Source organism: Anopheles maculipalpis, chromosome 2RL (assembly GCF_943734695.1).
Source record: "Anopheles maculipalpis chromosome 2RL, idAnoMacuDA_375_x, whole genome shotgun sequence".
In the NCBI taxonomy this organism is placed as follows: domain Eukaryota; kingdom Metazoa; phylum Arthropoda; class Insecta; order Diptera; family Culicidae; genus Anopheles; species Anopheles maculipalpis.
Window position 1 is genome coordinate 1,060,904 of NC_064871.1, and position 26,623 is coordinate 1,087,526.

At 46.3% G+C, this 26,623-nt stretch overlaps 2 protein-coding genes across 4 annotated transcripts in view; one reads left to right on the top strand and one right to left on the bottom strand.

The window, feature by feature from the left end:
* The window catches only part of LOC126558356 (opsin-1-like), a 306,086-nt gene that overhangs the window by 237,079 nt on the left and 42,384 nt on the right, over positions 1-26,623 (bottom strand). The window lies entirely within an intron of this gene.
* LOC126556604 (homeobox protein cut) overlaps positions 9,172-26,623 on the top strand; it is a 153,343-nt gene continuing 135,891 nt past the window's right edge. For all 3 annotated transcript variants that reach the window (XM_050211941.1, XM_050211942.1, XM_050211943.1), the window contains exon 1: positions 9,172-9,482. In XM_050211941.1, coding sequence (XP_050067898.1) covers positions 9,363-9,482 — 120 coding nt within the window. In that variant the 5' untranslated portion in view covers positions 9,172-9,362. The remainder of the gene's footprint in view (positions 9,483-26,623) is intronic.

Here is a 26,623-nt window from a genome sequence, read left to right on the forward strand (position 1 = left end):
AACAGAAAGGAAAATGCACTTTTTTGTTCGACACTGTGTAGCTACAAAATAGCGCCGCTGGTCGTACCCTACACGCCGAACCGAGTCGGGCGAATGCTCGCTCAATAAAATACATAATGCATTTTCCTTTAGCCGGTGGTTGGTTGCACTTTTTTTCCCTGCTCGTAGTGACCTGCTCCCCTGCCTTTGTCCCGCTTCCGAATCCATTTTCCTTTAGCGCTTTTTCGCCTTTGCACCAGATTTTCGGGAAAAAAAGACACATTGAAGTTCAGGTGCGTTTGTTTGTTTTCGTGCGGTAAGCTACAGACGCAAGACGACATGACCAAACAAGCGTAGTATAGTGCAACAGTGGGAAGGAAGTTGTCGCAATGTGGCCACTCTGAATGCACTTGAATGCGCCCGGTTGGTCACACGGAAATCTAGACAGATGTCTTTTCTAGAGCAGCCGACAACAGTGAGAATACACAGCCGTCGTCCCTGTCTGGACATCCCTCAAGGTAGAATTGAGAATTGAGCTCGATCCGGATGCTCTTCGCTTCCCTGCCGGATGCTGATAAGAGCAGAAGAATAAACACATGCACAAGCTGAGAATATGGGAAAGCAGCTTCAAACATAAGGCAGAATGTTTGGTTATGGCATCCCTTGTTGCTCTTCGTCTAAAGTTTCGTCGAAGATTAAATATTGATCCTTCTGTTCGGTGTTTATGTGGAGAAAGACTACAATAAGTGCTTTGATTCGTAGTCTTAATACGGTGATAGAAAATTCTTTGCTAAATGGCTAGCTTTGTATGCATGAACCGTCGTGTTATTTTATTCAGTTTAAATATTGTAACGAACGAAAAGAGGCCCCATGTGACAAGAGATAGTCTTGGAGTCTAAGCTCGTTTTCCGATTCTCATTTACTAAGAGACCTAGTCGCCTAAAAGACCTCATTTACCAAGAAACTTTTAAAATACATTCCAGCCACAAACATTCTTTAACCCGAATTGTCCTCTAGTCATGTGGTTTTGACTGGAACAGGAAAAGCATTTTTGAAAAAATCCATAATTTGCCACATTTTCAGCATCATTCCACTAGTTCTCATGTCGTAGTCACATTTGCAGCTCATAATTTTCAACTCCTTTTTGGCATTACGTCACATAATTTCGTTGGCTGTGTTGTGTTGCCCTCGTTGCATCTTTTGAGAATCTCCACCATTGCATCAACGTGGATTCCCTTCCATCAAACATCCATCGGATGACGTGAGGACATTTTTTAAACGAAAAATCACAAATGAAAATTTCCTTCTTTTTATGTCGTTTTTCGTTCACGTATTCTTAACTTGCGTTTCGAGTGGAATGGTTCGAGTATCAACGGGCACATAAGCTCGACACATTGGATGAGTTTACATCACCCAACAACCCGACCTCCTCCACACCATAAGTCGCGGAAGAAAGAATGATCTGTTCTGTGTCCTTTTGTCTCGGTTCCTGGTTCAGTGTCGTTCCAGGTGAAAAGCTGGAAAGAAAAACCTGTCTCATGTACAGACCATCTATTTCCATCTATTGAACGTCTCAGTCGCCGTCCCCCCCGTTGCACTGGAACCTCGTCGACTTTGGCCTGGTCAATTTCACCCAGCCAAAAAAGGGAACCCTCCACACGCAGACATACATCAGGAGTCGCATTCTGGCGAACCAAACTAATGACACTATGCATCATGGCGTGCTGACATGGCCCGCGTAGCGTAGTTCTCGTGTATGTTTGGCGCAATGGATGGCACTTTCGTTCGCCGATTCGTGAAAAACGTTTCCCGAACTCGCCTGCCTCCTCTCGCCAACGACGTGCCATGTGAACCTGAACACCGCCGCTTGTGCAAAGGACATTAGCGACCAGGAAGGAACCGTAGCGGCTGGAATGCAGTCGAGATGGAAACACCTTCTCCGTGATGAAGTGCAGCAGCAGCAGCAGCAGCAGCATCAGTACGATGACATCCTGCTGATGCCTTCAACCGGGGTAAAAGGACGAAAAAGAGAACCCCATCCCCACCGTATGTCCTCAGCCTCCTCCCACCCAGTTCCATCGACATGAGCGGGAAGTGCTATCGTACGGTAAGATTCGCTATTAATAGGGCACAGATCGGAGAAACACGGAACTCGATGAAAAAGAAAGCTATTCTGTTCACCCGTTTCGAGAGGGCGAGAGATCCGGAGGACGACATCAGGCATCAGCAACACGGACACCATCGCACTGTAGATGCAAAATGCGAGGAAACGACGGGAGTGTCGGAGCCGGCAGATTGTAGTGTTGGGTAGTTGGACATCACGCGGTACCGAAGATAGCAAAGGATGCAAATAGATGATGTTTGATAATTATTATGTGCTTGCTTTTGCCTTTTCTTCTGCTAGTTTTCACCATTCCGGCTCGATCCTCTGTTAGTCTCGTCCTCGTTGGACGTCCTTTAAGAGCGACTAGCGAATAAAAAACCCACTTTCACCCTGTTCTTCCGGAAGTAGCGGAAGCTTGGCAGGCTTTCTGTGTGCTTCTGATTGGAAGCGGGATACGATGGAAAAACTAGCGGATCCATCCGGGTCCCGGGGAGGATATCTGATGCTGCTGCTGCTGCTCACCAGCACAAAGAACGGCGAGCAAAGAAGCGCACGTAAAAAATAATGACGAAGGCAACATCAGCGGGGCGAACACATATGGTTTTGGGTCTCCCGATGATGAGAATCTGATGTTGATGCGCTTCTGTCGCAGCGCGCTGTCACACTTGGCGCAAAGCAATGTTGTCCCTCGCGATGCACACTGTCTGTGCCTGTGTCTGCCCGTGTTACGTGTGTGCGGTCTCAACATGCAGATGAGACGTTTTTCGTGGGAAATACGAAAAAGACCTCCTGTTCAAACTCCTTCTGCTCCACCTTCCGTTTCCCAACGACCATTTCCACCGGCGAACGCTTTCGACCGGATAGCTGAATTGAAGCTTTCGGAAGATTTGCATTGCTTTTTTACCGGTTTCGCCAACGTTGGGTTTTTAATTTCGAATTCTGTTAAATGTGCTCCAACTCCAGTCTGTATGGGATTTTTTCTTCTTCTCTGTTTCTTCTTGCTCTAACCATTTCGTTTCTTTCCCTATTCGATTCGCGTCCCCAGCATACGCGAGCTTGCGGGGGTTTGGTTTAGCATTTTTATTGCCAAAAGAAAATTGATGAGAATATTCTGATGATGGGCAAATAGTGCAAGTGCATTCCGCTGAAAACCGCGCGACTAACCACGAAACTGGTGGAAAGGTTTACTTTGCCACCATTCACTTGAATATTGGCACAAAAATATGAAAAAAGGATGCTCGCGAGTCGGACGATGTATGGCGTCCATCTTTCTAACGAGTTTGGGGAGATTTTCCTTTATTTTCATTCATGTAGATTTTTATTTCCGCAAAAAAACACACACACATAAACAAAGCGAGTGGTAAATATTGGCAGGGGAAAAACTAAAATTTCTAAACCCGTGCATTGGATGAGTAGATTTTAGTTGTTTGTTGATACAGATTAGAACGGACGAACGAGCAGAGAATATTTGTCAGGCACTCCATGTTCATGTTTGCAGAGCATAGCTATTGTTTTTTTATGGGATATTTTTGAAATGCATTTTTATCTAACAATCGACGAGAGTTATTTTAATTGCTCTCGAAATTGCTGATATCGATGAAAATCCGGCACGAAGCTCGAAACTAACAGTTTTTATTGTAACCAAACTCAAACAGTACAAAATTTAGCAAAAGCGTTCGTTTATCATTCTTCCGTGTTTGTGTGTGTGTGTGTATGTGTGTAGATAGATAGGACACCCACCGTTTACGGCGTTCACGGACGACAAAAACCTTCCCACGAGTACACACGGGCAGCTTCGCAGAAATGCATCGCTTTGAGATGCCATGGATGGAAAACAGAAAAACCGATGCAAATTTTTCATCCACTCCACAGCATTGCACGAGGTGACAGTATGTGAAGCTTTGACCTCTTCTGCTCTACGGTTCGCATGCATTGAAGCGAGGAAATAGGAAAAGAAAAATCAGATTATCTTTGCTGACTTTGTACTGAAAAATACGCTTTCTTTGCGCCATGAATTTGCGCCACCCCGGGGTCGGGTCTAGATTGAATCAGGTTCGGGGTCGTCCATGCAGTGTGCGGTGCAACAGCAAAGCAACGGAAAAACTGTCCATATTCCATCGTGAAATGAACTATTTTTCTCGCGCCAAGCTGGTCGCTTTTCTGTGTTGTTGCACCATTACGGAGTCCATACTTGTCACTGGAGTGATCGCGTATAATATTCTCACCCTTTCCAATGGTAATGGACAGCCAGTACAGTCATAACTTTTGCTGTTTGTTTACTCTTTGGATGAGAAATTTTTAGTCTTGAAATAAATAAACTTAAAACTTAGAGTGTTCCAATGCTTAGTTTTTTATCGAAAAATATTTTCTCGTCCTTCAATATTTTCCTTCTGCGAAAAACATATACCAAACATTCAGTTTTGGAGTAATAAATGATGGAAAAGCTGCCCAACTTTCTCTTCCAACTTCCGAGCTTCCTACAGCACTTGGGTTGCTTCCGGTTTCATCCATCCATCCATCCGAACATCCACTACGACTAATAATGTTCGTAATGCATTTTTGTAAAAGCAAAACAACAACAAAACGCTAGAAGAAAACTTGAACCTGACCGAAGTTGAAGGCACCCTCCAGGAAGGATATCGATTGCATTTTCCACTGTGAAGTTGTGAGTTGAATCTCACTATCTCTCTCTCCTTCTCCATCTCTTACTCCCTCTCTCACACACACACACAGGCTCATTCGCACAGCTTTTCTTTTTCCCAAACTCGTACATTTTGGCTTATCAATCTCGCTGGCGAATCAGTCGTTCGTTCATTTGAGCCCTCGCATGCATCCATGTTTTCACGTCTTGGGCCAAAAACTCTACCAATTGCACCCCACGGACCCATGCACGAGGAGCGACAGGACAGGCGGGCAGGACGTGGAAAGACGAAATAAATTCTGATTTCCAAGGAATCCGGTAAAATATTAAAGCTTCCCATCACATTCTGCTTCCCACCCGCTTTTCCGAGGTCCGCACAGCAAAAGCTCTGATTTATCCTTCCGGCCATCCCGAGAGTTGGCATCGTGGGGGTTGGATTTCTGTTTCGCCGTTGTTTTTTTTTCGCCCACTGCTCCCATTTTTTTTTTTTCGCTTCCTACAACCCATCCAAACAATCCAACGCCATGCTGTTGATGTGGCGTAGAGGTGGCATAGAAGAAAGGCCCGAATACCACGACCACCAGCGGGAATACCCAATCGAAGGTGTCAGTGTGTGCTTGTATTTGTCCACCAAGTTAAGGCGGGCCGCAGAATCGCTGCGGCCGGGGAAAGGAGGGAAGGAAAATGGCCAACGGCTGATGAAAGGATGCAGACGATCTAAGAATGATGCTGCTGCTGCTGCTGCATGCATGATTTTTTTTCCATTTTTTCGAAACTGTATGTGTGTGAGTAGTGGGCCGAAAAGGTGGATGGGTGAGAAGCGTACATATTTATCTGCACGGAAGATCCATTTCTACACTCCCTTGCTCCTCCCGTCCCTTTTCTCTTCCCTTTCAGGTTGCAAAGGAAAAAGGCACCCTTGGTTGGATGGGAAAAATTGCACACGAATCTTTTGCAATCAGTCTCTTCCTGCCCATCCCGCTCGCACGTGCCGCACGCGCTATGTGTTGTGCCACGCGAAAGGTTGCATGTGTGTTGTGTGTTGCATTCCGTTGCTTAGTTTAAAAATACGTGTGTTTGTAAGGATAAGGTTGAATCGATGCACACGGAGCTTCTGCCAACGCGCAAAGAAATAACTCCTGCTGGGTGTGTGAGAGTGAGAGAGCGAATCGATGAAGAAGAGAAGCTCTTTGCATGAACAGCGCTCGTAACAGGATTCCTTTTTTTAATATTTGCCTGCAAGTTGCAATAAGGATGCTCCAGCAAAAAGGGTGCAAAAAAAAGCAGGAAAAATAGATCATCAAAGCACCACGGCTACTTCTCCTCACAACAGTGGAAGCATTCTGTGGGGCAAATGTGAGAAAGAGTGAGAACGTGAGCAAGGAAACGGTTGCGCGGTGGACTTCACGGAGAACACCGACGACGACGATGACGAGAGAACGCGCCTTTCTTGGCCGCTTACGTGTGCCGAAAGATGTCGGACTCTTGGTGGAGAACGGGAGCCCCGAGCTTGGTGACATATGCGACATAAAAGCACGGCACCGTCGTCGTCGTCAGTGTAACTGAACCTGTACGCGGGCGGCCGTGCCACACGAAAGCACACGCCGGCTACGGAACGGATCGGTTGTGCGAGCAGATGATGCTGGTGGGTAGCGCAGTGGGGAGGAAAGCACGGGGAGAGAGCGAGGGACACATATTGGTAGCCCTAAAAAGCGTCAACTGAAAGGGCTGAGCGACGCAGCGCGACGTCGTGAGCGGTCGCGATGGCGCGCGCGGAATCGCGGCCAAATCGTGTATTGAAAAGGCGTGGCTAATCGACTCTATTAGTATAAGTGTCGATTCCGAACCTATACATACGTATCGGTATATGATGATTCTCCCCGATTCTCATAAAAATCCGATCCGAAGCTCTTGCCTGGGACATGCAGTTTCTTCAATCGGTTCAGAATACTAATACACGTTGCTCATCGACCGTCCATCTGTGATTGCTGTAGAACAATGGATTATTTACACTTTTCTTAAATAATGTATTTTTATTGTTCAAAAGGCTAGTCAAAAGTCTTGCTTTTTTACGTTTGGAATGATTTTTAAAATCCCTTTCAATAAAAGCATAACAGTCGAAAAATATTGGATTCGCATGTGTCCGATTACAAATGCAGGTAAATTAATGTTTACAATAAGCAAAACAGAATGACAAAAAACCGTACATCCACTCTTCGAAGGGGAAAACGACGTAAACACTCACCCGTGAGTGACGATATTCAAAGATCTCACTGCTAAGCGCGCGAATACTCTCGTCTCCCTATCTGACAGACCGCAACACTCAGTTGCTCGTTGGATTTATTCTAGTACACACATACACACCGGTGCTCGAAGTTAGTAATTTCTTAGCCCTTACACACTGCATCTTCAGCACCTTTCGGAAAGGTAAGGTTTGAACCCACGACCCGCAGTGCCACAATCAGATTGTTTACCAATTCAACCCGTGGGACCGCCCCTCACCACCTTGCTGCAGTGGAGCGGTACGTGAAAAGTATGCTTCTGAGTGCTGCTCACCGTGAAGCCACTCACTTTCTCACCTGCTTCTCACACGCGCTCAGCGAGCGAACGCACGAGAGCGCGAGAGAGCGAGATTCGCGGTGCGTGCGAAAGCGAGACCACCAGCGGCTGTGACCAACAGCACGAGGCAAAACAAAGCGGATTGGGCTGAATAGGATTTACGCTGAATGTTAGTCTATCTGGAATTTTATACCTGAAAACATCGTTTGCGACAAGGGCGTTCGATGCGTTTTGTTTCGCCGACGCCGCTAAGCCGTTACGAGACGAATTTCGACGCAACCGACGACGACGACGACAACGACGACGTGCGTGCGTGCGTGGGATAGAATATTTTGTTGTTTTTGTTGTTGATGGTTTAGTAGTAGCTATAGCTCTGGTTGGTTTTTGTTTTTATTCGTTCGTTTGCACTGTTAGCGATTCCGTTTTGCTCTCCCCGTTTTCCGTTGGCGCCATCAGGACAGGTGTCGGTTGATCCTTGACACGATCGATTCTGGTCCGTCCAGCTGTGTGCGGTCGAGTGTGTGCGAATGTGCGTGTGTGTGTGAGTGAGTGTGTCGCGACATCAATCGATCATCAATCGATGTGCGAACCGTGTGACAGTGTGACTTCGATTGAACATGTGCTGTTTTGTGTGAAATTGCATTTCTTTTTTTTACGTGACCTCGATACCGATTGCAGACAACGTACACCGAGCTCAATCGCTGGAGGTGATCCCTTAGCACACATACACTAATTTGCATCCACCCACATGCACCTACATTGGCAAGCTGAAGTGATTTTCGGGGGTGACGAGTGACGAGAGCTTTACGATTATTCGCAAATGTTCAATAAAAATGACAATGAAATGATGCAAAATCAATCGCATCTGTTTAATCAAAACGCCGACCACCTAAAACCTAACCAAACCACTCACATACACACACAGACAAGTGATCGACACAAGCGTGATGCAGTTTTATTGCAAGTCTTCGCAAACGAAAAAAAAAAAACAGACCCCAACCTTCAAGCAATAATATGTTTTGTTTTCGTTAGTGTCGGCATAGTTTTTGTTCGCCGCGCTTATTTTTATGGCAGTTATTGATGGTAGTTTTCTTGTTCCCGTGCGATTGTCTTTCTTTCGGAGTTTTCGCGTTTCATGCCTTTTTTTTTTTTTTTTTTTTTGTTTGTCGGTCGGAACCACAACACCATCGTAAAGCCATAAAAATCGATCGAAAGAAAGCAATAAAAGGCGCTTGTGGTGCTGTGGCTCTGCAGAGGCAATTCTCCAAATGCGGTTTTGTTATTCATTGTTGTTTGCTGTTGTTGCCGATTGTAATAATTATGCATGCAGTTTGACTGGGGACCCTGGGATGCAGCCTGCTGAAAGAAGTCAGCCGATATAAAACGGCCAATTAATCGAAATTCGACTTAAAAATCATTTCCTTTGCATTCTGTGCAGCCTCTCCACAGTCTCGTTCGTAAGGTTAATTTAATTTTGATTTGATTTCGTGCAACCCGGGGAATGCAGCTCTAATCGTGTTGTGCCTATTTGAACCGAAGAACGACAAAAGCGGTGCAGTGAACGACCCTCGACGATTCGGTGGTTCCAGAATTCTAGCCTGAGACGAGTGTGAGTGTTTAGTGGATCCGTAGTGTGGTAATGCGTTCAGCTCGCAAAGAAACAGCTCGCTCGTTCTTGCCGTGAATCATGTGACAAAGGTGTGTGAAAATTTGGAAAATGGAAAAAAAGAAATATAGCAAATAGAAACAGTGCTCTGTAGTGATGAAACGGAAAAGATCGTGAAAGAAACGTGGTGGTGAAAAAAGTGCCCCCCCAAAAATCCGATCAAAGTGAACGGAAACGTAGCAATAGGTGAAAATATAAAATTCAAACGTCGAGCAGCGCCAAACAAACAGTTGAGGCAGGTTTCGGTTTCCCAGGGAGTGCAGTCAAACACGGCTTCCCGCACGAACGCAGTAACACCCGGTGCGGAGGGAGCTGGTGCAGGAGGAGGAGGAGGCATCCAGCAGGTGGCCACGACTTCCACCGCTTCCACCGTGATTGCCCCTCCGGTCGCTGCACTTACCACTGGCCACCGAATGCAGCCGACCATTCCGCAGAGCACGGGAGGCAGTGATATGGACCTCCCTGCCGTCCAGCCTATGGATTGGTTGTTCAAAAAGGAGCGCATCTATCTGCTAGCACAGTTTTGGCAACAGGTAAGCTTTCGGAAACACAACAACCTCCCCCCCCCCCACTTCCCCTCCCACCACAAAGAACGCAAACTGTTGCCCTATCGCTCGGTCTATCCCCTTTAAGAAGTTCCCGTAGTGCGTAGTGGTAGGCCGTGAGCGCCATCTTTCGGTGAATGTTGCCAGTACATCCAGGGCGCGTTGTTCGTTGACCCTTTTTGGCGAACTCACCACTCATCAGGCCAGGGTACGTCGGTACGCTTTAATTTGGATTCATTTAAAATTGATAATTCGCAACGATGACGACGATGACGACCCACCACCAGCAACATCAAAACACCAGACAGCGATGATGGTGATGATTATGGCGACAATGTCGTCTTGAGAAGCCTCCCAGTTTGTCGATTGCCCTTGACCACATTTCTTCCCTGTTGGTTGAGAAACGAGGGAGAGGGGATGCTAGAAAGGGGACGAGTTTCCCTTTTTCGAGGACCTCCTGCAACGCATCCGCGCGCGCGAATGCCGGTTGATTCTTGTTGTTGCTGCTGCTGTTGCTGTTGTTGTTGTGGTACATTTTCCGGCCTAAAACCCCTTTTGCTAGCTGGTGGGTGGCACAGTGACGAGAACCCTTTCGAACTTTTCAACCACTCCACTCCCGTTCCGTACCCAAATTCGTGGGGGATGATGTGCTGTAATGCCACAAAGCCCGGATTGCGGAAAAGACACACTTACACATACACACATACAAATCAGGGAGGATGAGGGCAATGACTACGATGACGACGACAATCAACATGCTGATGCTGTCGTGATCAGGGTGGTCGGCCTATGTTTTTTGTGTTTTGTTGTTCGGAGGGCGAAATTGGTGGCCGGTCAGAACTGAATGGCCTGGCGTGGAATTTAAGTGTTTACACTTTGGTGAAGTGTGCCGTTGCAGTGTTCTGTTTCGGATGCTCTGAAATGCTTGAAATCGGAAACTAACGCCAGACGATTGTTAATGCAAAGGGTTTTTTCTTTCAAATCCGTACGGAAGGTTAGGCAATAAAGTGTTGTAATTGTTTAACGATTTTGTTTCACAATGACCCTCATAATATGCTTCAATTTGTTCGCAAGAAGCGTCTGCTTCTTAAGTAATAATTGTTTGTTTCATAAGTTTACATGGAAAAAGATAATTAAAAGAAAATGTAAGCAAGAATAAGCGGACGAAAAACAAATTAGTCCTTGACACAGTTCAACACAAATAGTGCATCGTACGTCGCCACGCACAAACACCGACGGGAATTTGCACAACGCATCGCCGCACACTTCTTGGCGAACTTTGGCTTGCTTGAGAGCACTCGGACGTACCACCCTTGCCTGTTGTAAGCATTTCGCCTTCAATTTCTGCCCGTACGCTGCAAGTTTTTTTTTTTCAAATCTACGACATGTGTTTGTTTACGGTGATAGTTCCTTTTAACAAATCGTTCATCTAGAACACTACGCAGCACACAGCACAAGACGGAAGCAACGAAACCAGCAGCAACAAAAAATAAGTGTTTAAAGTAATGCGGCGTGCGGCTGAAAGGATGAAAACACAAACGACCCAACAAGATAACTAAAGTGTTTGTGTGCGTGTGTAGTGTAGTGGTGTGTGAGTGTGTGAATCCATGGTGCCCCGGCGAGATGTTTAGCAGCCCGAGCGGGTTTGCGTGTGCTTAATTTATGCTCCGGAACACGGCGTTAGCAAGCAAGTTTTCTTCCAAAAGGGACTGGTTATTAACACACAGGGCTTGACCAAACCAATCGGTCAGCACATTTCGGATGCATTTTTCGTGGTCGATTGAGTTCCCGTTGCTGGCGGTGCGTGTTTGTCGTGTGTTGTTGTCAGTCGCTGAGCCTCATCATCTCACAGAAACGTTTCGATTTGGCCATTGTCAATCGTGATATTGTGCTGTCGTGGTCCGTTCTGTCGATTGAATGTCGATCGACTAATAAGACGAGGCAGGAGTTTCGTTTTTTCCCTCCACCCGTACCGGAAATTGTAATTACAGACCATAAACTGAGCGACATCTAGAGAAGCGAAGCGGATGAAAAATTGAGTCTGTGTCTGTGGCTTTAGTTCGATGTTGGATTCATCAATCGTAGAACTATTTTTGTTTCGAGGAGTTTTGTTTTCTAATTTCTTCGGGACACGATGCTCTTCCCCTGCTGCAACCACGATTGATGGATGCAGTGAAAAGGAAACCGGTCACAAATTAGTCGCCACCATCAGACCGAGTTCTATCTGTTTTCCGGTTCACCATCACCAATCCCCATTGATCGCGATGCAGTGACTGTTGTTGGAACAAAATTGAAACACTTTTCAGCTCGGCTCGTCATTAATAAATAATCAAATTCTCGTTAGGCGACGCCTTTCGAGCACCTTTTGCGCTTGCCCAGGGAACGGTAGCGGAGTTCGATTACTATCGGACGGGCGAAAACGTTGATTTGGCAATCATAATTCGGGGATGATTGGCCTTCGATTATTATTGATGGACACGAGAATGAAATAAGCGAAGAGAATTGTTATAAAATTGCATTAAGCAGCACCAAAACTCATGCAATGATGATCGAGAACGGTCATTTTAAAGCCAGTACACGACTCGTCAAGCAGCAAACAGGACAGGACCCCGTTGGCGCAAAAGAGTAGCAAAAACGACCCAGCAGCACCCACTTTATCGGTATGCTTTTTCTTCTTTCACTCAATTTCACTCTGTTCCCTGTGTCTTTATCGTTCGCCCTTTTTTTTCTCTCTCCTCCCTCTCATTATCCCAACCGGTATCGGGGAGGCGAAACCATAAATTGATTAATCTATCGACATTTGTTTCAAAAGATATGCTTTTGATGCTTTCCTGCCCATGCTTAATGGGACTCGGACGGAACTGCCATTGCGCTTCTGGCACAGTGAACCAAAGTGAGTACGCGTGTTTGTGTGTGTGTGTGTATATGTGGTGGTGTTGCAAATAATCTCACCATGTGCCATAATCTTGATTCCACCATTCGGCGCATCAGGGTGGCCCTTGGCAAAAATCTGATAACACAACACTCGCGAATCTTGTCCAGTCCAGTATGCTGGAGGACACAGCGTTGAATGCAAAATGACAACAAAACCCTATGCCTGTGTTCTGCCTTTCAAAACGCACACAACTGCAGTGTAGTGCAGTGTGCATTGAACGACGCACCGACACAAAATGTGCGAAAGATGCGAAAAGACAAAAAATAATCATCATTATCTTGCTTGCGATCCCTTGGCGATTTGGTTTCGCGCAGATTCGCACTCCACATTGGTCCTCCGCAAAGTCCCGCCAAGTCCCGATGGCCACGATCTACCGACCACACTCTCCTCCCTCCCACACCACACAGCACTCACACATACACACACACACAAACTCGGCAAGTTGGTTGGGAAATGTATTGGTAATCATCATTATTTATTATTGAAATTGATACGATTTTAATAACACGTTACCACCGTGCGGACGATCGACGATCAGTGCGCTCGAAGGAGGATTGGTAGAGGGTGGTGTCTTTGGGCTCGCTAACGAATTCTGGTTTTCCGGTCCGTTCCGATCCGGGCGAGGGTTCCGGATTCGTCGAACGAAATCACCATCGATTGAAGTCGGCTTCGATCACATTCCGTCCAGCCGTCCCTCCATATTCCATCACGCAGCTGATGTTGATGAACGATCGATGGGCGATGCAAGGGGGAGAAAGGGAGCTGGGCAAAGAAGCAAGTGCGACGACGATCAAAGATGATGGATATCGCCCGAAGGCCCGCCAAGGACCTGTGCTGTGTGTGTGTGTGTGTGTGTATAGTGTGCGCCGGGTTCCAAGTCGGCTTGAAATAAAATAAATAGACGCTCATTTGTTGCTGCCAATCGCTCCGCTTTGTACGGGCGTGATGCGCATTCCGTCGATCATTTGCCGACACGATCGATTAAAGTAAAGAAAGAGCAACACGGCGGCAGGACCACTCTGGACCGGGACCACAACAAAATGGGGGTACGGCCTTGTTTTCTGTACGTTCTTCTCTCCAGCACCGGGGAGACATGGCCCTACTTTGCGGTTTCCGTCTTCCCGTTGACCGAGGGATGGCTGTCGATATCCTGAGGGGATAATTGGATAACTCACACATGGGGGCACACATATGCACATTACTACACAGATGCCATCATCTGCCTGCCCTGGCAGTTTCTCATTCGCGTCCATCGAGTGCCTTTATGATGGAAAATTGCCGATTTATGGAGAGTTGGTGTCGAATTGTTGCAAATGTGGATCCTCATTTGATGGAACTGGAATACAAACTGTTGCGCCTGAATGGTGTTATAAAAGTTTCCAAATGCAAAGCTACAAAACTGATACCATGACACAATTCGTCTTGAAAACGCTTCGAAACTGCGGTTATGATTAAAAGCAATTAGAACCAATCGACAAGTTAATTACTTTTCATTTGAATTCCATACCCGATCCAACTGTCCCTCGTGCCCCCGTGTGGGTGTGTGTGTTGAAGAGAATGTTCACACTACGATTGAGTTCGTGATCGTGATGGTGCATCTTGCACTTGTACTTTTGCTCATAAATAATGCTTCCAATGGTGGTGTCAGTGTCACACAGCGAGGCGACAAAAACCAACGCCAACGATGACCAGTTCGATTCGATTGCCGTTCATTCAGCTAGACACACATTTTACTTGAAGCTAATTAAATGCTTCCAATGATCGTCCGACGATGAGGAACGTGGACGTGTGGATACAAAGGGCAGGAAGTCGAGTCGGAATTCCATTAATAAAACCGATTGCACGCGTCTCGTTGATCGTCTGGGTGTGATGTTAAGGTTTTGTCTTGTTTGTCAAGTTTTTCCTCCGAAGGTTTGAAGAAAACGAGAATTTCCGAAAGTTCTACCGAAAGAGGTCAAAAGATCGACGAGGGTGGCCAAGCGACGTGACATCTACTTACCAAAAAATCCCAGAAATTAAGATCACGTTTGAAATTTCAATATAAACATTTCCCGCGCCCGTATAGCGGGTCTCCTTCCCCAACATCCCCGTTGCTTCCTGGGCTGCGTTTATCAGCAAATGGTCCGGAAGCACACAGAAGCCGCGGTTCGGATTTTATGTTGGCCCCGGTGATGCTGTAGGCCAACACATCGAACTATTCACGCCATCCATCGAGAAACACGTGTTGTTTGTGCGTCGCTTCAAGCAAAGGCACGCAACTCTCCGGGTCTCCGGAGTCCACCGTTTACGAGCGTCTGTCATGGGGGGAGGTCAAATCGACCGGAACGCATAATGGGGTGGTGCCGGCTCAATGCTGGCGCGCCGGTCGCCGACTTCGTGGGTTTCTTCTAAAAAGCGCTAAAACTTTGCTTCAAAGTCACTCGCGCGCGCGCAAATTTCTTGCCTCAGCTTGATTCTATCTTTCTCTCTCTGTTCCTCTCTCTGTTACTTGCGATGTCAGATGCAGAGCTCCCGTTATTATTAGAATGTATATTTTCACCTCGTTACTGTCAGGGTGCATTTCAACGAAATTATGCTTCCAAAAACGCTCAACACGGAATCACTGATAGATCGTGATCACGTGACAAGAATTGGGCGGGAGAAGTTTGTGCCACGATCAACCGTATTATGTTACCGATGTATTCTTTTTTTCCCGAAAGTCTACAAACACAAACACCGGGGTGTGAACTTTCATTATCCAGCTAATTGTCGTGACACTGTTCTTAGCGTCCGCGGCCACAGTCCGGTAGCAAAAGTGTGTGCATACAGTGACAAGAAATTGCATGCAGAAGATGCAAGATCTCTAATTGCATTCGCTTCTAATCGTTCGTGACAAAAGCGCGGCTCCCGTAACGCATGATCGTACCGTCGCCGTCATCGGCGTCATCGTCAGCGTCGTCGTCGCAGCGTCCGGCGTACATTTTAATCGCTTTTTCACACCACGACAACCAAAGGAAAACGTTCGGCTATGAAGTTTGTTTGTGACGAATTACTATCACCGTTTTTAAAGTTGTTTTACCTCAATTTCCCGAATGCGTTTGGCGCACGCAAAAAACAAATGGCCAGTGGTTAGAAGTGTCTACAATATTTTGCGCGAGCAGAAAGATTGGCCGACACTTTGCGGTGCACACATTAAAACTGGTGCGTGTGTTCAATGATTTATGGGGAATATTTTTTCTTGTTTTCCACCCTCGGTGTTGTGAGGATTGCATTGTAGCATAAAAAAAACGACGAATAAAACCACCCACCCCATTTGAGGTCACCATTTCGGGTGGGTAGTGTGTTTAAGAGTATGTGTCTGTGTGTGTGTGTGTGTGGTGAGTGCCATTTGGATGAAACGAAGGAAAACAATAGATAATGAATTAATTCAGCGTAATCATACAATCAGCAGGATTGCAGCCGTTTTCCACCCAGAAAAATCGCGCTATGCCCAGTGTACCTCCGCTCGAACCTAAAAGCTGGCATCACAAACTGCAAACGGTGCATAAGAAAACGCACACACAGACACACGGAGGGACATACACAAAACGGAGAAGCTTTTAAATAAATTTAGCAAATTACGCCCAAGCCCCGAGGTGCAACCACCTCCACACGTGAAGCGGTGGTCCGGGCGAACCTCCTACACCGAAAATGCCGACCGAAAAAGCGAAATAAAACACCGAAAAATGGCTCCAAGAGCGAGAGACGACGAGTCAAAACTGTCTGATTAATATCTGGAACAATGACTTTAATTAAGCCGCCCGCTTTCGAGAATTTTTAATTATTGGTTAATAAATTCAGCCACCAGATGACGGACCTGGCGGTTTGTTGGTCGGTCGTTCGGTCAGGCTGCATTGTGAAGCCTCTCGGTGTGGTATTGGTGGGACTTTTTTTTTCGGAGGAAAGACACACAAAACAATGGCTTTGCTCTTGAGAACCGTTGCCGATTGTTTCTGGCGTTGGAAGGCTTCCACGCGATGGCTCCCGATCTAGTCTGATATCTGCTCGAATCTGATACGAATTGGTACGTGTGGTGTGTTGGTGGTGTTTGTGTGAGGCATGAAAGTGATCGATGGTGACCATTTTGCTGAACAAAGAGTGGAACCTCCATTTCGCCAGCGTCGTTGTTATATCATAAAGCTCATGAAATATGTTTACGATTAACGGTGCAAGTTTTACGTTAACTTCAAAATGGTAGCTACAATATTTGGTTGATAGTACACACACACACACACACACACACACACATACACACACACACACACATAGCCAACTTCACGATAATGAGCAACCAAAATAAGATATTCCAACTCTGAAGCACATGCTCGCTGCGATTGCAGTTAAACTACCAAGCAAATAATAGTTCTACTTCCACTGCTGCTGCTGCTGCTGCTGTTGCTACTGCTTGGTGTTTCTCAGCGCTAAAGATAACGAGTTACGTTCCAGACTTCACTCCTACACCCTTGTTATCAACGCTTACGCTTATGGAAGGAAGTCAGCAGAAGATAAAGAGCACATAAAGGCCATACCAACGCCGATATGCGATTGGGAAGCTTCAACTTAAAGAATACACCCGAAGAATCGAATTCATCTCATTAGCAAAACACAACTGCTAGACAAACCCGATCCACACGATGACGATCCGCATGAAGTTCTTCAGAAGTGCTAGCGTGAAGAAAAAAAACGGGGAAGATTAAGGGACCACCACCTCGCTTTTCCACCTCATTAAAGCGATCTTCTCCGGAGTTTGGCGTGAGAATTTGCCCTTGGTACAAGGGGTGCGTACTCTCACACATACACATCCACATCCACATGCTTCCTTCCTGCTTCTGGCTGGTTCTTCATTAGCATACGGCCACAACGGAACAAATTTACATTTTCCATACATACATATACTCACACATACGCACAAGTATGTATCGAGATAAACGAATAAGCGGGCCAAAAGAAAGGGGTCCATTTTTTATCTTCAAGCAGTACCGACCCAGCACTACTTTGCCAGTAGTTCGTCCGCTAAATTGCCTTCGCCACACCGAACCTCCACCGAGAACAGCTGTCAGTGTGTAGAGAGGAGAAAAGAAAAAAAGAACACGAAACCTTCAACTATGTTCGATAGCTCATGCTCATTTTTTCGTTGCTGTTCATCCAATTTTCCCTTCCCAGATCCACATTCTTCCCCGTGTATTTGGGACTCGGTACGGAGTGCTAATGTCCTAACGGTAGTGGCCGGTGGCGGTTTCAGCGCCGTTTAGTTCTGGGAAGCAACCGTAGAGGGAAGATATGCGTGCAAATGCCACAAAGTGAACAAAAAAAGGGGCTAAACAAGCTCTTACCAAAGCCACAAACATGCACCCAAGATACCCACAGTGGCGTATTAATTACCGCCACCGTAGTGCAAATTAATCAATATATAATAAATGAATTTCTGTACCATCCGCCCGAGGTCCCCTGCGAGAGATGGAGAAATGGTTGAAGGCACAACAGACACCACCCCAAGTGCCCACCAAGACGAACCAACGACGGCGGCTGCAACGAGACTCGATGCTCATTATTTTGTAACACGATCTTGCCACACTCTGATCGTGCGATCTTCTGGGCTCGCCCAGCTTCGAAGTTATCCGAGGGAACACCCACAGGAGAGACACAGGAGGAAAAAGGGGAAAAGCGAAGGGAGAAGAAAAACTGTCGATGACGCCGATTTAGGCGTTTAGTTTGTTTGTTTGTTTAACGGTGCCTACGGTGCTTCTGTTCGACGAAATTTTATGATAGAACCATCGCGGCACCGATGGCGCACGATGCAGCTTGCGATCGTAAAGTAACCGATTCGTCTTGACTCTTGGCCACCCACGGCTTTCTGCTTTGAATGAATCGGACTCCTGAGCAACAGCAGCAGCAGTGGGAAAGGCACGCTAATCGGGTGTAAAAATGTGATCGAAAGTTGTTACTCGCCATCGCCCAAATATCAACAACAATCGACCGAAGAACCGAGCAACACAGACACACACACACACACTGATTCGAGAGTGATCTAGCCGGACTGTGTTAAATTAAATTTTATTGTCATCCCACGACTGATCGCGGTTGGCAAATCGAGCTCTTCGAGCGGTGTTGGGGGGGGGGGGGGGACGGTTGGTATCATATTTTATTTTGCAAAACTCAAAATAAACTTCACAACCTTCCATCGTTTCCTGCCCTCGGGAGATGAAACGTATTGGACAGGTTTAACGTAGGGCAGAGTGACAATGGGAGAAATACACACTCGTGATCGTAAAAGTAGGTGGCTTTTATATTTCGGGAAATTCTTAAGCACTCGGCAGAGTTGCTTTGGATTTGATAAACATTCGAACGATTGATCGAACATCCTGCAAGTGTTGACAAACACTCTCGTTCTCTCTTTCTCTCTCTCTCTCTCTATGTTCTAAAAAAGACAATAGAATGATTTTCCCGCTTTATAAAACCGCACCGGTACACGAACGACGGATTCACCTTACGACCTCGTCACACCAACTGAAGCAGAAAGCGGAGAGAAGCGGTTGCGAAGTGAAATAAATAAATTGCCATTACACCTGTTATTAGAAATCATTCCCAACCGACCGACCGACTCACCAAGGCGAGCAAACGGAGTCAAGTTGTGGCCCCTCGTGACATTCCCAATCCTGCACCCCAACGCTCGGTTCGGATCGATGAAGATTTGAAGAACAATGCTACCCATTTTTCGATGGACCATCGAGTTGTTCTCAACACGCGGGTGCCAAGTTATTTTTAAGCCAAACGACGTTCTCGACAGCGGGCCCTCACGAAAATCTCGCCCGTGTGTACGAGATTTGTTCAAGACGATCCGCTACGACCGATAAAAACTAAACGCGGACGGGAAAGCCAGTGTCGTGTTCGCGAGGCGAGGCGAAGGGGTCATAAATTGATGTTCGAATGACTGTCACCAACACATCCGTACATGGGTGCATGTGGTCGAATGGTCGAGTCCACTATCGGTGGGAAGTGGCTCAATCATTAGCCTTAATTGAAACTTCCGCAACGAAATCAAAACCGTTTTCGATGCAACTCGATCATATTTTCCCAGCAGCCATTGTCGATCGACGATTGCATCATCGGACGAGATCAAGCCTATGGTTTGCATCAATCGATCGGAAGCTGGGGACATTATTAGATTATTTTCCTTCTCCCGGTGTCATCAACGCGTTCTTTGTCGATGTGTTCTTCCTCACTCAAGCAAGTAAGGGCCGACGATGATGATCAAGATCGAGACGGAAGCGCTCAATTGTTCGGGGTTTCGTGTCGTGGAATGTTCATAAATCCCACTACTGCTGGGAATGACAATCAAGAATATACACACGCAGACACACTCGGAGCCGGGGACAAACTTTGAGCACGCACGTTTGGTGACGATTCATCTTCGAGATGAAAAGAATAAGCAAAAAAAAATCTCTGATTGAATTGGAGTATTGTTTAGTTCGAATATACCAAGAGAGAGAGAGAGAGAGAAAGAGAGAAAGAGAGAGCAACAACAAAAAAACCTCAGTTGAAACCCTTCGGAAGGTTTTGTACATAATTTTTTTCTTCTGTCAACCTCATAACCTTCTTCCGCAGCTCGCTTCTGTTGGGGTGGATAAGTGTCTGTTCTTGCAATAAGCCTGCAATGGCCCTCTCAGTCTAACCCAAAACCTCATCTCGCTGTGCGTGCTGCGATCGGTTCCAAAAACACGATGAAAGCGGATGTAAAAGAGTGCGTCTGCGTGTCGCTCTGGTTGTGGGACACCGGGGGATCTTTTCTTCGATTCTTGCTGCTGTTTCTTCGTCTTCTTTAGATTTGGTTCCCATTCCTCATCCTCGTAACGGTCGTTGTTCCGAACGATAGTCGTCGGATCTTAATCTATAATCCATACAGTACATGCTCGGGCGTGGGTTAGTCATTGGATCATTTACTTGTTGAGCGATAGAAGGAGAAGGGCGAAGGGATAAGAGGAAGGAAGGAAGGGGGGAGGGGGGGCTGGCTCTTTCCGCTATCCTGTAGGATTTATTATTGCATTGCTTCTGGTCACGAGAGGCGACAACGGTGAGAATGAGCAAAAAATAAAGAAGAAACTAAGGGAAGTCCAAAGACACCCAGGATTGTGTCTCCGAATCTCTGGCACATTTGGCAGCATCGCTCGATACGCACGCAGATACGCATCGTAACACGTATCGATCGTGTCGTGGAAGGAGAAATGCGTGTCGAAAATAATACCGCACCAGAGCACTCGCGCACATATAAAGGCTTCATTCTTTCTTGGTTTGGGGATGATTTGTTTCTTTGCCAATCTGCAAATCCCTCCACCACACTCCCGGCAATGGACATCATCCGTTTTCTGCGAAGTGTAAAAGCCGGGACAAATAATCGATTGCACACCCGCATCGATCGCAAGGGAGACGACGCCGACAATGAGCTGTGTGTACATTGGGCTCGGAAAGTTCCGTATTCCGTGGTCCGAAGAATCTTGGAGCAACGGCTGACGAGATATTCTGGCGACAAAACCAAACAACGAAACGAAGCAAAGCAAGACCGGATTTAAAGACGGAACATTTACCCCAAAGACACTGGCGATGTTTCTCTGTCTTTCGGTCTATGTGTGTGTGTTTGTATGTGAAATGGAGTGAGAAAAATTGTACGAAATGTTCATCACGCGTCCGATGTGTCTCTGCGGCCGAAGCGCAACATAACGCGCGACAGACAACATGTGGCGTTTATTATTATTGTTGCTGTTCGCTATGCTTTATGCACGCCATTATCGGTCCCTGCCTGCCTCTGGGGCTTGCGGGGGGCACATACTTTCTTCCGCTTGTCCCGCATCCTCCTTCTCGCCTCCTTCACAAAGTGTCCTGATCTGCCACAAACCACAAACCAATGATGTGCAATTGCTCTCTCGCACTACCTTCATGCGTTATTTGCCCTGGGGTGCGTTCGCGCGCCTGTGTGTGTGTATATCTGCTGCTAAGCCTTCCTCAATATACGCGAATCGAAACACACACACACCGGCAGACACTCTATATCAAAGTGGTCGCGATCACATAAATCACGAATCTGAATTGACTCTAATGATAACATAGCCGCTTGATTGGCTTTGAATGTCTATTTGCTACTGCTGAATGCAGCCGTTGCCGTATCTCGGGCCGCAGCAAATCCAAAATCCAAACAAACAACTCCGCGCAAAGGGACCAATCGAGCTGATAAAAGCGAAATACATATCGTAACCTCCATCAAACACAATCAAACTCCTCTTCGCTCTTTCCTCCCCCAAAACCCCTCCGAACCACGGTTCGATGCCAATAACAACCAACAAAACCAGGCACAAAAAGGAAAAAAACAGTACATCACGCATCTTCGCGGCTTATCGGCTGATGAGTGCGGGAGGGGGTTAGAGAGGGCAGAAAGGGAGGAATTCAATTGGAGAAAATCATCATCTCCAACCGGAGGACAGTTCTGTAAAACCGGATGTGTGGACGAATCGTACGAGAGAGTGACGAATAGCGCAATTTTCTAATCAACCGTGTGAGATCGTTAGGGATTTTTTTCGTTAAGCGGTTAAACTGATTCGAAACGAACGAAACGGATTGAAAGGTTCGTTTATTTGTGGAGTGCAAACAAATTGAAACTGTATTGATTGTTTGACATCCGGTTGTGTATGCTGGGCTCCTTGAACCCTAAACAGACCTTACAGAGCGAATAGATTCTAGCTGGTGGCCCGAAATGAGTGCAATATTTTTGTTAATAATAATACAAAGATTTATTAAGCTCATAAATAAGGATAGGATAAAGATTTTTTTTTGGTGGAAAGGGGGGTTTATCTTCGCAAGACTCGACACCATTTGCAGGATACGAAAAGATACATCCGGGTTCATTAGTGTGGAACGTCTGCCTCCATTAAAACCCCTCTGCGGCATTGGTCTGCAAAGTTTTTCCCTTGGAGCGGCTGGCTTTTCCTGCGCACGGGATTGAAGGACAAGAATCGAACAACAGCTAGTAATGATGGGTTTATTACCCGCTAGTGAGGGTGATAATATCCCGGCGACAACCAACCAACTTGCGAGGATCAAATTATCGTCCTAATGAGATAAATAAACGATGATAAATCATAGATTATGGCAAAACACTCTCATAACGCACAGTCCTCAGTCACAGTCTCACGGCGTTAGTGTTGGAGACTGAGCGCGTTAATGTCTTCGGGCCCAGTTAAAGCCATGGTGCCTTTTTGCCCCCTGCGCGTGTCCTAGTTCGCACTTATACAAACAATAAGGCTCGTCCTCACTCGGCCAACTCAACGATGCACCTGATGCATCCGTAGCACACAACAGGCAGAAGTTTTTAATTACACTCCAATGCAAACGATAGCAAAAGTAAACGAACGGACTCACAACTGTTTCACACAAACACACAGACGCACGCGTTTGTGGGGGATGATGCGTGTGCGTTTAACGGCGGAAAAACGATTCCCGGACACTAGGCGCTGTGCCGCTCAGCCGCAAGGGATGTTTTTGGCCGAATAAAATAAAACAAGGGGGAAAAGCGTGTGTTCTCTCGGCTGCGGCTAACCCACTTCTTCGCACATGCCAAGTGCATATGGTCAAGGATGGAGGCGATTCTTGGTGCCTGTGTGTGCGTGTCCATGTACATATATGTGAGGGAAAAAGGGAAAAGTTTCTAATGGGATGTAATGGCCTTTGACACACTTTTCAACCCCGTTGATCTGCGCTGATTACACGCTTTGCCCACTCTCTACCACAGTTGGAAAGCGTGAGGGAGCTCGTCCTGAATCAACAAGCATGCCTAGAACCCCCGCATGGAAGCCACGTTCCAGGACTCGGAAGTTGAAGTTGGAGAAGCACACTGGGACAGCCACATTTCAACAGCTTTTCCATTTGACAGCGAAACGATGCTAGTGAGGCCAGGTGTATAAATCAATGCATGCTTTATCTGGGACTCTTGGCGGTTGCAAATAAGCACTCGGGCAGGGTTTTATTTTTCATGAGTTGTTTTGCGAGTAAGAGAAACCAAGCGAGGTATCGACTCAATGGGCAAGAATCAATATCACCAACAGTTCACCACGGCTCACTCTATTACGCACTGAGCGGCGTCGAGCTCTCGCGGCAGCAGCCCCTCGTTGTTCGCTGTTTTAATATACATTTACCATTTTATCTAGCAGTTGGCATCGTTTGATTAACATGAAACTCCATTCCCCTCTTGGAAGACTCTCCCTCCAGACCTTCGATCCAGCTTACCCGGGACTGTTTGAACCTGTGTGTCGTTCTAACAATCCGATTGCAGATAATTATTTATAAATAACTCATTGAACACGCTGCGCTGGTAAGGTGCATTATTTTTTTCCGCTACCTTTTGCATTCGATTTCACACACATACACATTGAGCAATAATGAATGAAAAAAAAAAGAATAGTTTGCCGATAGGTCCGGGCTCAACCTGGTCGTCGCAACCGAAAACGAAAAAAAAAGAACGCTTTTCGAACTTCCACGCTAACGGAAAAACACGCAAAGCCTATTTCGCGTGTTGAAACGCCATTTTACATCCGTCAAAACGCGTCGGGGGCAACCCATATGCAACCCGACTGCACTCCGGGGGGGTGTGCAGTGATAAAATCAGCGTTTGTACAAGAGAAGCAGGTACTAAGGACTGAGTGTTAAAAATACACCCCACAACGATTATTTGCATTTTACAATACTGGAAAAAGAAGTATTTGCGGACTTAACATAATACACCATATCACCTGTTAAAGGTTCATCAGTGGTGACTCAGGCGGTTCACACAAGAAAACGTGGAAAACATTGGTTAAGAAGTTGTTTATCGACCGAATGGCCAGTTCTTAAGAGTACACAAATGTAGTGTAAAGCAGATAAAAGATTAGTAATTGATATTCAATAATTAATTTCCCTTACGTGAAAGCAATCGGGCAATGCATGATGGTGGTTCGAGGATAATGGGTTTTCGCACCCCCATTTACGCATTTTCACGCACTCACAGTCTTCTTCATTTGTGTGCACCGAGTGTGCAATCAAATATTGGCCCCCGGGTGCATCACGAAGGTGCATTGTGTTGCAGTTGCAGACGATGGTTTTTGTTTACGCTTTCCCTGCCGTCGGCTCTCGTCTTCGTACCCGGCGTACCAAAGAGTGTCCCCGGGTCCCCGGGTTGCTTAATCGAGGAAAACGGATTGAAAATTGATGTAATTATCGTTCGGTTGGTTCCCGTTTTCAGCACCGATCGAATGTGGGTGCTGGAAAACCCGGGTCCGGATGTTTATTAGGACGGGTTTGAAAGGCCGGCATGCGATTGTGAGATTTCATAATTGCGATAAAACCGTTTTCCTGCTAATTTTGCATTCTCCATTTAGAGCGTTATTGGGAAAATGACACAATTGCATGTTGGCCCAGTTGATCGAGTGCTACTGTGAGTGGAAGTGGAGTATTTCAATCAATGGGTAGATAAACAATTGGTTAATTATAAATCCTACGGTTCTAGGAGGTGAAGGTGTTCGAGCTCGTGCTTGTGGATAAATGAAGTTCAAGTTTTCCTTAGTGCAGGAGCTTCATGGGGGGAGTTTCTTTCGATCGAGACCAAGAACTGTTTGACCTGCTTTTTTTGTTTCCTGCCCAAGTGTTTTTAGTGTTTGTTGCAGCCGGAAACGTGTGTCTCGTTTTTGAGGGCTCAACTGACGTCTGGCCGTTCTGTTTACCAACGTCGGCTCATCCCTGGACAACTGCTTCCGAATCCTGTCACTTGCAGGTCAGTCAAACTCCCGCAGCCCAAAGCTCTTAAAGCGATCGAATCGAATCGATCCAACGTCAACGGTCACGATGCAGACAGGCGTCATTCATTCGCTTTTTAATGAGTCTTGCATTTTAGATGCATCCAGCATACAGATAACAGCAGCTCGAGCGTGATTAGGTGTTCATCCTTTTCCTCGTCATTTATCCTCCTCATGTGGCAGTCATAATTTTCGCTCCATCGACGGAAAACACTCCATTTAAGGCTCATCCGTAAATCTGTCTCGCATCGTAAAAGCATTCCTTTTCAGGGCTCGAAAGGAAAGTAATTTTCCACCTCTTGAGTAACCACCATTCAAGAAAAACTATTAACTTCCGGTCGGGACAAGGATGCACTTACTGCTCGAGGCAGCTTTTCCTTCTTTCCCACTTCAGGAAAGGGAAAAATCTGTCGTCGAAAGTAAAAAAGAATCCACCAGAAGCTACCAATTTTGATGCCATAAATTAAAGTTTATTGTTCGATGCTGTCAAAAATGGTGTGCCCTATGGCGCATTACACAGTTCCGTGCCTCCGTGTGGAGAGAAAAGCACAGAACCGTTTGCGCTTATCCATATTGATTTAATTCGAGTAGCAAATCCCTTTTTCCGGTTTCGATTCATTCTTCCGGCGTCGTCGTTGTCGTTCCCGTGACAGTTGGGCCTGTTTTTCTCGCTCTCGCTCTGTCTGTTTTACATTCGCTCGTCACATCAGCAAAGGGAAAACCGGTTCCTTGGTTTCTGGTATGGCATTGCTACCCTTCCGAAGGATGGCGCAATTCCGCGTCCTGTAGATTTGCGTCGAATTTGTCCATTTGTTCGTTATCCGTTTGATTATTTCTGAAATTCATCAGGGTAAACACACACAAACTTCGGTAGGGAAATGAGTAGTTTTTCCATTGCAGCTACAGTGCCGCTGCCATGCTACAAATTCGATACAGTTACATCCGATGATCGTGGAATTGCGTCTGTGGTGTGTTGTACTGTTGGAAGAGTACAAGCGGAATGGCTGATGTAAAATAACAGGGCGGAGAAAACTAGTTTCAATTCCCACCGGGACTCCCGCCAAACGTAAATATCGGAGGGTCCTCTGTCTATTCGATGGTGTGATGTTTCGATGATGCTGATGATGGGTTGATAACGAACCCATCCCTCCGGAATCGTTTGCTTTCGTAGCACATCTTGGTGGAATCGGGATTAATAAAACATAATCATCTGCTCTCTTCTCAATGGTGGCCGATGTCTCCCGGAGATATTGCCGAACAGATGAGGAAGCCTTCGAAGGATTTGCAAACATACAGTCGATACAACGATCGGCGAGAGTGACAAGCTGTGGAGCAAAGTAGAAAAGGCACAAAAGCACATACAT